This window comes from Oenanthe melanoleuca, chromosome 2 (genome assembly GCF_029582105.1).
Source record: "Oenanthe melanoleuca isolate GR-GAL-2019-014 chromosome 2, OMel1.0, whole genome shotgun sequence".
Lineage (NCBI taxonomy): Eukaryota > Metazoa > Chordata > Aves > Passeriformes > Muscicapidae > Oenanthe > Oenanthe melanoleuca.
In genome coordinates this window covers 2,534,882-2,546,158 of record NC_079335.1, presented here as the reverse complement: position 1 = coordinate 2,546,158, position 11,277 = coordinate 2,534,882, and the positions used below count along the sequence as shown (strand labels likewise).

Genomic DNA, 11,277 nt, shown 5'->3' with positions numbered 1-11,277 from the left:
TCCTGGCTCCCTTGGGATGGAGAGAGCTGGAGACTCCCCAGCCCAGACATCAATCCTGTTTTCTTTGGGGACATGGTTCAAACTCACAGTCAGGGCTCTGCTCGGCTCAGCAGAGGGATCTGCATGGGCAGGGGGCACTGGAAGGAGAGCAGGTCACAGCTGTGTTCACCCCTGGCTGAGTCACGGGGTGGGGACACCCCCAAACCCACCTCACCTGGGCATGGTGATGTGGGGCTGCATCTTCCCCCCGTGAAAACTGATGGGGCTGCTGGGGCTTCTCAGTGAAGGGTTAATAAAAACAACAACAACATCAAAGTACCGCCAAATCCCAAATCTCTTCTCTTTCTCTCCCCTCCTCCTTCCCTCCCCTGTTTTTTCCAGGTGTTGTTTATGGCCACAGGAGGGAGCTCAAATCCAGACATGGGAGGATCGCCTTGATTTCGGATCCTGAGCCTCTTAAACTCTGCTTTTCCTCTAAGCTGGTCCCTGTTATGTCCAGGATCTGGCACCTGCTTGACATTTACTTTGAGTTCCAGAGGACCAGAGACCTAGGATGAGGAGCATTGGATCCGCCCTGAACCTGCTTTTGGTATCTCCACTCTACTTTGTGTGGACCGTGGTCGCTCTGGACCTGGCACAAACTCCCTGCACCACTTTGGTCCAAGGGAAATTCTTTGGGTATTTCTCCTCCTTCGCCGTCTTCCCGTTGAACTCGTCTCTGTGCTCCTGGATCATCCAGAACCCCGACCCCCGCAGGTACACCTTGTACATGAAGATCCTCAAACCCTCCGGCGCCTGCGACCACCAGCGCATCCGCACCTACCAGTTCGACTCCTTCCTGGAGTCCACCCGCACCTACCTGGGCATGGAGAGCTTTGACGATGTGCTGAAGCTCTGTGACGGCTCCACACGCCTCGCCTTCCTCCAGTCCAACAAACAGTTCCTGCAGATGAAGCAGACGGCGCCGCCGGGCGCCGACACCTGGCCCGTGCGGTGGAAGCCCAGCAAGGCTCAGGAGAGGGACTTCTCGGTGGAATACCTGGTGGTGGGCAACAGGAACCCCAGCAAAGCCGCCTGCCAGATGCTCTGCAAGTGGCTGGATGCCTGCCTGGCCATCAGCAGCAGCTCCCACCCGTGCGGCATCATGCAGACCCCCTGCTCCTGCTCGGGAGGGGAGCTCCTGGATCAGGCCAGCGAGGTCCTGGGCTTCACCAGGAAGAAGGAGGATTGCTACAAGGATGGGATTTACCTGGAGAACTGCGTGAGCAGCCCCAAGGACAGCAATGGAGCCGAGTTCCTGGGTGAGTGGAGGGTGCTGGGGAGGGAGGGATGGATGGCTGGGCTCTCCTCTCACACTGCCCAGTCACCTCCGTGGATGCCTGGCATGAAAATCCTCATTTCCCACTCGACAGGCAGGTCAGGTAACTCCTTAGCAGCCTGTGAGTGGAATTGCAAATCAGCTGCCCCTAAATATTCCCCAAGTTGTTGCAATTAATTCTCGGGGCTTGGTCGTTGCTTGTTTTACTCCGAGCTGCTTGAGAAGGAGCTTCTTACCTGAGGGTGAGCAGTTTTCCAGCATAATTACAGATGTCCTAGAAAAAGCAGGATCCAAGCTCTCTCTCAGGGCTGCTCTCAGCAGCCCTATCAGCCACTTTTAATTCCTAGGGAAAACTTAATCCTTGTGTTTGGTTCAAGGGGATGGCAACAGAAGACACTCGTTTTGTTCCCAGCTTCGTTTTCCTTCTGGAGGCATTCAGGAAGGAAATTCAGGAATGCCTTTGCTGGGGCTCATTCCTCAAATATTTCATTGGGTTTTGATCGTGGTCTTGAGTATGGTGTGGGCTGGAAAGGGACAGGGGAGGTGGGAGAGGCATGACAAAAAGGGCTGTGTGTCAAGGTGGGATGATCCTGAAGTCTGATTTTGTGCTGGGGAGGGAAATGCTCCTTCCAGAGACTTGACACAGCCTTGCCAAGCAGAAAGGAATCAGGGGGTCCAAAAATGAAGCCTTTTCCTCCCTGCCTGGGTCAGGGCAGCTCTGGGGTGTTTATTCTCAGCTCCCAGCCAGGTTACATAAAGCAGAGGTGTGATGCTAAATAGGAATGCAGGTGGCAGGGAATGGAGCCTCAGTTCAGTGAGTCTCAGACCTGACCCTCACCCTAGGGTCTCATCTTCTTCAGGTGCTGGACTGAAATGTCCTCTGCCACCAGCAGAAAGTTGACATCTGTCTGGATCAGGAATTTGGGATCACTTTTTCACCTGTGTTGAGGGTGGGATTGCTCAGAGTTGAGGGGAAGAGGCTGGATTTGATTTGCAGGAGGAAGGAGGTGGCCAGGCAGAGATTCAGGCTGTGCAGAGTGATTTTCCTGCAGACTGCAGCCTGGCATTAGCTGAGAGATTAGGCTATGATCAGGTACTCGTGCTTTCTTCAGTGCATTTTGGGGGAGATTTTGCTTCTCGCTGATCTGTGGATCAATACGTGAAGGCACAGCCGAGCCATAAATCCTGCAAATTGGTTCTTCAGTCGTGCCTCCCTCCTTGGCCATGAGCACAAGACTCTCCAGATCTGGTTTGGGTGTTTTTTCATTCCTTGCAATGCCCTTTTCTCCTGTGTGAACAGCTCGTGAGGAGCCTCCTCGGAGTTCAGTCGTGTGTCATGCCTGGAATTTGCTGATTGGGTGATTTATGCATTCCACCCAAGCAGTGTGACCTTTCTCACTGCATCCAAAGGTGAAATTTGAAGTAAGATTTTCAGCAAATCCTGAAGCATTCAAGCTTAATATTGGCTTTTGTAGGGATCTCTCCTAGTCCAGCTCGAGTGCCTGAATGTTCCCACAAAGTAAATATGAAAGAGGCTCAAGGGTGGCTGAATCAAAATCCTTTTTGGGTGTCAAATATTTGTAGAGTGGAGATAATTTTTCTGCTGGCTGCTCACATCTGCTCCATATTGAAGACAGGGAATTATCATCTTGGCTGGTGGGATGCCATCCACACAGAAACGATGCTTGCAGGGTGCCCAGGCTCTCCATGTGCTGCTCTGTCTGTCACTGTGTCTGTTTTGATTTATGCAAAGGCTTGATCAGGAAGATGGAGGCGAGATCCAATTTGGACAGGGAGTCAGCAATGCCTTAACAGCATTTTGTGGGTGGAATATTTTGATAGGGTTCCTGATTTCCAAGTGCTGATGCTGGTTATTGCAATCACTGCTGTTCTGATTGTATTTGTAGCATTTTTTTTTTTTTCCCAACAAGCTTTTTTATTTTTTTTTTTTATTATTATCATTGCTATTTTCCCCTCCCTGCTGCTTTCTGAGTCATTTGTTGTTTCTGGGCCTGTCTTAACACTTTCATCTTGGAACAAGTGGAGATGTGTGAGTTGTACCAATCTAATCTGATGACTTTAAAGGCACAAGGAGGAATGTGAAAGGTTCCCTGCCCATGGCAGGGGGTTGGAATGAGATGATCTTTGAGGTCCCTTCCAACTCAAACCATCCTATGAATTGCCAGATACCATCCTGAAATATGAAACCTGACTTTCCCTAATGTGCCTTTTCATTCCTTGGGTATTTCCAAAGCAAATGGATGGGTGCAAATCTGCAGTGGGATGTTGCAGTGGACACAGCTGTGCTTTGGCTCACGGTCTGGGGGTGAGATCTCTGTGAAAGCTTCACTCCAAGAGGATCCTGTTGCTCCAGGACTACAGGGACTCTCAAGAAAACATAACTGACAGCCTGTTTTCACTCATGGCCAGTGATTTTACACCTGGCTCAGGTGCACAGGGAAGTTTATGATCATTTACTGAGGGACTTCACAAAGAAACTCGGCCAAAGTGACCCTGGTCTTATGTAGAGCATCTGTTCTTCAGTGTCTGGAGGAAGGAGAAACTGCTCCAAATTTGCTTCCCAGGTTTAGTGAGGCTCATTTTGCACTCACTGTCCCACACAGACATTGCAGAGGGTACAGCAGGCAGTGGTGGGTTGCAGAAGAATCCCTCAGATATTTTGGTTTTGCTGCACATGGAGCTTGTCCTGGCGGATCAGCAAGACAAGCTTTGAAATCTTGGGCAGCTTGAACTGGAAATGTTTTCCGTTTTCCAGGAGAAGACAATTCAACATGGAAATAATTTTTGGCCATTATCAGCTCTCCCTTGGCTAATTCACGAAATGTGGGAAGAAGGCAGAGATGTTCAGATGTAAACTCACTTTTTTGGGATGCAAATTGGCATTCCTGGAATGGGTTTGGGGTGCAAGAGCAGGAGACTGAAGAAGGAAAAACCTCCTGAAATGCTGTGACCATCCCAAATGTGAGCTGGCTTCTGTAATTGGAGCTGGAGCTTTAACAGGGATGCTGATGTGACCCTGTAATGAGAGAAGGTTAAATGTGTGCTTAAGTGCTGTGCTGAGTTAGGCACTTAATGAATGTCTAATTAGTCCTGTCTCAGTGTGAGCTGCTCCTGGAAGACCATTGCAGTGCTGTCACATTTTGGTGGCCCAAAGAGATAAGCAGCATTCTCTGGTCCTTCTGCTCTTCGTGTCCCCACCTTGGAGGGATCCAGGATGCTGATTGCAAAACAAGGCTAAAAGTGTCCCTCAAAATACATTGTTTGCTTCTTGATAAATCAGGTGGCTCCAGGGCTGGAGGCTTTTTATAATGAATGAATAACTGAAACACAATAATGCTGGACTGAAGTGCTGGGGATTTTCCTGCCTTTCCTGCTAAACTTTTCCATTCTTTTACTGCTCCCATTGCCCCTTCCTCACACATACTCATCACTTCTGTTTTGTTAGTGGCGTTTCATCTTCCATTTTTAGGCGCTTTTCCTCCTCTGTCACCTTGATTAAGATGTCTCAGAGTGTCTGATCTCTGTTTGGAGAGGCCCATGAACAAGTTCTTTCTCAACCTTTGCTGCATAAAGTAGGCTGGACTCCATAAATCTCTCACTGCAGGACACACCCTCCAAATATCTCTTGTTGTTGGGAGGTTTTGCTCCCTCTTGGTGTGTTCTTTGGTCTCCTCAGCAGGGCTGAGCTTCTGCCTGGATTTGTGGATGAGTGGCTCCTGAATGGGGTCCATGATGTGGAAGAGGAACCAGAGGCATAGAAATGAATCACTTCCCACCCTCCCTGCTGCAGGAATCATCCTGGGTGGCACAGCTCCCCTCCCCTCCAATCTCCAATCTCACCCAGGGCAGGAATAACTTGATAAGTCATTTCCTGTGTTTGAGATGAGCTTTAGTGGCCATGAAAGCTCCAGAGATTGATGATGAGCTGTGAGTAATTGCCCAGGGACAGATCTCAAACCTCTCCTTGACATCTTCAGCTCTGTTCCTCCAGCAAGAATCCCCCTGGAGCAGCTGAGCTTGCAGACAAAGGTATTTATTTGGCTTTGGTTTTGCCCCAGTATTGGATTTGCCAACCAAATGGCAAAGGGGTTTGGGTGAGTGCATTCTCATTGCCTCTCAGGAAGGGGTGCTGCATTCCAGCTCCTCACTTCTCCACCTGTGTCTGTCCCTGTTGTCTGATCTGGACATCCCTGAGAGCAGAGGTTGGATGTGGTCAGAGATGAACAGCAAATCACAGGGCAAGGAAGCACTGATTTCTCCTCGTGTGTAAAGTTTTCCTGTGTAAAACTGGTGAAATAATTGGAATTTTTACCTGATCTTCCCCCAGCTTAAGTCCAAATCTCAGCAGCTCTTCCCAGCTCCTGGAGGAGGAGGTTGATTAGAGCCTGGCACATGACAAAGAGGTCACCTTGTCACCTGCAGTGAATCCCCACTGGACCCATATGGGCAGCTCCTGCTGGGAATGTCCCTCTTGCCTGTGGTCACAGGGTGTTTTATGGATGAGGCAAATGTGGGGAACTCTTCTCTGGGGCTGGAAAGGGGGGCCCTGACTCAGTTTAAACACTCAGATCTCTGTGACCTGTACAAGCCTTGCTTGCCCCATTGTCAACTCTGGGGTCATCAAAGACCTTACACATGGAATGGAAAATGGAATGGAATGGAATGGAATGGAATGGAATGGAATGGAATGGAATGGAATGGAATGGAATAGAATAGAATAGAATAGAATAGAATAGAATAGAATAGAATAGAATAGAATAGAATAGAATAGAATAGAATAGAATAGAATAGAATAGAATAGAATAGAATAGAATAGAATAGAATAGAATAGAATAGGAATAGAATAGGAATAGAATAGGTTTTCAGTTGGGAAAGACCTGCAATGGTTATCCATCCCCAATGCCCCAAGTTGAATTAAAGGCATTGTCCAAGTACTTCTTTAGCACTGGCAGGGATGGGACATCAACCACCTCTCTAAAAAAGCCTTGTTCTGATTTTTGGCCACTTTCTCAGCAAACAAACCCTTCCTAATGTCCAGCCCCCACCTCCTCTGGCGCACCACAGGATCCCAGAGAGAATTAAGCACGACCACACAGCAGCTCTGTGAAGTGACGGGGCAGAAATTCCGGCTGCTTTCAGCACTAAATCCATCCCCGCGTGAGTCCGTGCAGAGATGGGGTGGAGAGAAGGAGCAAAGTGAAGCGATCAGTTGCATTGTGAACCCAGCAGCTTGTGGACATGATCACAATGCAGAAACATCAGCAATTACCGGCTCAAAGCGCTGTCCTGGGAGAGTAAAGGTGGAATTTACATCCAGTTGCCGAGGGAGTTTCACAGGCAACTACTCCCATTATTGCGACGGGGACTTTTACGGGTAATTTAATGAGTGGCAGCCTGGTGAAAGGCTCAGCATTTCAGTTTCCCTTCTCTATCTCTCTCTTCTTTTTTTTTTTTTTTAATTTTCAATTTCTTAACATCCTCTTGTATTCATGTTCCACAGCAGTCACAGCAAAATGGTTTTTTAGGGGAGTACAAGGTGAGATTAAGGTGCAGGGAAACAATGATACCAGAGTCAAAATCATCACGTCTCCAGAGTAGTTTTCCATCTGTAACTGCAGAAAAATGAGGGTGATGGTGCTGACATCTCAAAGGGAGAGTGCACAGAGGCATTCCTGTCCATTTTCACCACCCATCCTAAATATTTGTCCCTTTTCACCACCCACCTTGAATATCTGATGTATTTAGGTAATGGGAGCAGGCTGAAAAATGGAAAACATTTTTTTTTTTTATGAGAGGAACGGGTCCATGGATATTTTTAGGTGTTTGATCCACCTGTGTGGTGCCTGAACTCCCTAGAACCCAAATACTAAGAATGCTCTAGTTGGGACCAATGATCCTTGAGCCAATTAATTTCTCTGGGTTTTGACTGTATAAAATATGTGAAAAATCTAGTAAAGATCATGTATGATGGAATTATTTTCTCTGCACAACCCTGGCAACGTGTGGACGAAATTATTTCTATTGCTCATCCTGGCCAAAATAAAGTAATGCCTTGATTCTCCTACACTAAAAATGTTGGAGAGTTTTGTTTTTCCTGCAGGTTCAGTGACCCACACATCTGTAACTCATCTCTTTTCCCATATCTCCCCATTCTTACAATCAGTGAAATTTTGGCAACATCACTGGGTGTTGACTCTGTCTCCTGCAAGTCCCACATTCCCCAGGACGGTATTGGAGTAAACTTGGAATAAATAGGTTAGAAACCTGGTTTGGGATTCTCAGCCAGCATCCTGGGTCAGACTCAGCGACTGTTTGTCCCCAGGGTGGCTCTGCCAATGTCACCTCCAGCCGCTGAATTTCCTTTTGGCACTCTCTTCTTGCAGACAACAATCTGATACTGAAATCCCATATTTTATCCTTCAGCGCGGTGAGACAGCCAGGCTGGGAAAGGACGTCCTTTAGCACATCAGAATTGCAGATCTGTTGAGTTTAAATATATTTCTTTGTGTTCCCTGGCTGGAGTTTCAATAGAGCGATAATTGCCACACACCTCATTAAGCTGAATGCTCTCAATAGGTCTGGAGTGGTCCGTGCCATTAAACAAACAGTTCCTGCCTTGGGATCTGCCCGGTGTTCAGAGGCTGTAAAGAAGGAACCTGGAGGCTGTGAAAGCTGCAGCTCCAGCTTCCTGAGGAAACCGGGCTGCCCTGGCAGGGTGGCTGCTTTCCCTGCTGTTTTAGGGCACTTTGAGGAGTCTGATCCTTCCCAAGCCCGAGGCAGGAACGCAATTACTGGTGCAAGTCCTTGGCTTTTTCCCCTTGCTTGGATGAAGAGTGGGATGCCCTGGTCTCTGCCAGTTTGGATTTTGGGGTTTGGAAGCTGACTCGTTAGTTTTGGGTCAGAAGTTTGGGTATATTTGTGTTGATGGTCCTAAGTTTAAGCAGGGAGGTTTAGATTGAATATTAGGAAGGAATTCTTCCCTGTGAGGGTGGTGAGACCCCGGCTCAAGTTCTCCAGAGCAGCTGTGGCTGCCCCATCCCTGGAAGAGCTCAAGGCCAGGCTGGATGGGGTTTGGAGCAACCTGGGATGGTGGAAGGTGTCCTGCCCATGGCAAGGGGTTGGGACTAAATTATTTTTAATAAATGGATTAAAATTTGCTCAGTCCCATGAGCAAATCCTGGTGCTGAGACCCCCATGGGAGTCCCCAGCTCCTCCCCACACACAGACCCAGGGAGAGCATCCATGGGGACCTGCAGTGTGCAAACTCACTGCAGGAGCAAGAGGCTGCCTCATCCTTCAGCCTTTCCCTGCTTCTCCCAAAATGTGCCATGAGGCCCCCCTGTGCCTCCTGGTGCATTGCAGGAGGAGATGGCTTTGTTTGTAATTGTAGGATCCTTCCCACAAAGGTAGAATTTCTGTCAGTCCCCCCAGAGCCAAAGCACAGAGTGGGAAAGCACAGCCTGCATGGTTTGGTGTTCTGAGGGACAAGGAAAGGACTTGCTCTGAGGTTGCACTCAGCCAAAGCTGTCCCCAAATCCCAAAAGGATATGGGAATGCATCCCTCTGCCCCACCCTCCACAGCAAAGCTGCACAGACACCCCCTGCTCCATAAAATGCTTCTGATCTGCTTTAAGTCCAGTTTGTGCTTGACTGGTGGTTTGAACCCCCCTGAGCTCTCCCTCAAAGCTCTCTCCCCTCCCTGATGTGTGGCTTATCAAAGGGAGATTTGCAGCATCTCCCCCTGCAGCATTCACCCTGGTTTTTGTGCCTTTACTGGACAGTTGTGCTTTTGGAGATTTTTGGCTCTTTTCCCACATCCCAGCTCAGGTGTGGTACCTGTGCAGGGTTTGAAATATGCTCCTGGCTGCCCTATCTCCCATTCCTCTCCCCATTCCCCACCCTGGGGGCTGTTTCCCATCACACAGGTGTGTTTGTGAGCAGCCCAGTCCCTCCAAGGCAGGAGCTGTGATGCTGAGCTGCCTCTCCCAGTCCAGTCCTCAGTGCAGTGGATAATTGTGGCTGCTCTGCTTTCGAGGACCATTCCTCTGAGGAAGCCTGTGCTTGGAAAGGCAGCACTCACAGAAATGACAACTTTGTCTACCTCCCATTTTAATTAAAACTCCAAGTGTTCGCCTTCGCCCCCGCTCCTTCCCTCCCTCCCCACCTTTTCCCATCCAGATCCTCCTGCTGCAAATGAACACCCAGTGTCACCTGGGGACAAAGCATTAATTCAGCAATTAAATAATTGAATGCTCCTCTGGCAAAATGAACTATCTCCTGCCTTTCTTGTGTTTTACCACTTTTCCCCCCCCCTTTTTCCCCCCCCCCTCTTATTTCTTCTTCCCTCTGGTGAGATAAGGCTGCCATTCTTGAAAGCCATTTTAAATATTCATGTTTTAATTAATGGACTTTATTGCATGAACTCTATATAAGGTAATATAAAAGACTGCCTGAGGCACAATACTTTTTTTTCCCTGTTGTTTGTTCTTGAAGGGAACTAAGGAATAAAAAGCTTAATATGTTTCTTCAACAAACATTAGAAAGATACACAGAAATGACAGCCATGGGTCATTTAGCCAGTGGGGCCTCCCCAGCCCACAGGCTCCTTAGGATTGTGGAGCAGGATGTAAATCAATGGGAATTTTGGAGGGATTGATCCCTTCAGGTTCTGCCAGAGGTCAGTGGGCTGCATCTAGAGGATGCACAGGTGGAGATGGAGTCAGATCTGCAATTATCCAGCTGGAAATTCCACCTGGAAAGCTGGAGAGGGACTTTTCACAAGGGCTTGTAGTGATAGGACAAGGAGGAATGGCATTAAGCTGGAGGAGGGTGGACTTAGATTAGATATTGGGATGAAATTCTTTGTTTTAAGGGTGGTGAGGCCGTGGCACAAATTGCCCCAAGATGTTGTGGACTTCCCATCCCTGGAAGTGTCCAAGGCCAGGTTGGACAGGGCTTGGAGCAACCTGGGATAGTGGAAGGAGTCCCTGCCCATGGCAGGGGGTGCAACTGGGTGATTTTTAAGGTCCCTTCCAGCTCAAACCATTCTATGATCCCATGATCAAGGGCCCTTCAGGGCTGTGAGTGTTTGGGGCTGAAGAAAATCTTTGGCTGTACCTGGAAAGTGAATTTGTTGGTTTTATTTTAGATAATATTTCTGAAAAAAATAAAACAGAGGGAAAACCTGGACCAGCCACCTTGCCCAATACTCCTGGGCTAAAAAAACCCAAATAATGATTGCACACTTCTGCTCTGAATTTTTGCTTTTATCAAAGGCAAACAAGCCAATAGGATGCATGAATTCATGAAACATCTGGTCTTGCCACTTATGTATTCTTGCCAAAAAAAGAAGAAAAATAATGTTAGTTTAAACTTCATTCCACGTGGGTGTTTTCTTATGGTGCAGCATGCTGAAATTAGTTTTATATTGGGAGTGTGTCATCTGTACTGCGTGACATGGGCTCAGCACCCAATTTAGCTTAGTCTTGTGATGGGAGGGGTCTAAAGATGCTGGTCCAGAATCCTGTAGGAGAGTCTGAGCTCTGATCCTTCATCTGCCCATGACCTTGAAGAAGTCAAGGCATTTTTGCACATGGTTTTCACCCTCCTATTCTTTTCTTCCTTTATTCTGACTCAGATCTGGAGAGCAATTGGCATTTTTTAGCAAACAGATGCACAGTGCTGAGCACCAGCACTCCCTGAGCTGTGAGGATGGCTCTTAGCAAGACTGGATGGAAATAGTTGTGATAGTCAATAAATACTCCAGTGGTTGGTATGATTAAAGTCTGGTCATGGAGTCACTCCTCTTTTAGGAAAAGAGTCATCTCACAAATGATGACACCCTGGCATTTACTCTAGAAAGAGAGGGAATGTCCAGCATTGAGAGAGGCAGGTGGGTGTCACAGAGAAATTATCTCTGGTGGCCCAGTGTAGGTTTT

At 48.0% G+C, this 11,277-nt stretch overlaps 1 protein-coding gene across 2 annotated transcripts in view; it reads left to right on the top strand.

Annotated features, from left to right (window-relative positions):
* The first annotated feature begins 413 nt into the window (after positions 1-413).
* ADGRB1 (adhesion G protein-coupled receptor B1) overlaps positions 414-11,277 on the top strand; it is a 197,992-nt gene continuing 187,128 nt past the window's right edge. For both annotated transcript variants that reach the window (XM_056485647.1, XM_056485646.1), the window contains exons 1-2: positions 414-1,293; positions 10,036-10,046. In XM_056485647.1, coding sequence (XP_056341622.1) covers positions 554-1,293; positions 10,036-10,046 — 751 coding nt within the window. In that variant the 5' untranslated portion in view covers positions 414-553. The remainder of the gene's footprint in view (positions 1,294-10,035; positions 10,047-11,277) is intronic.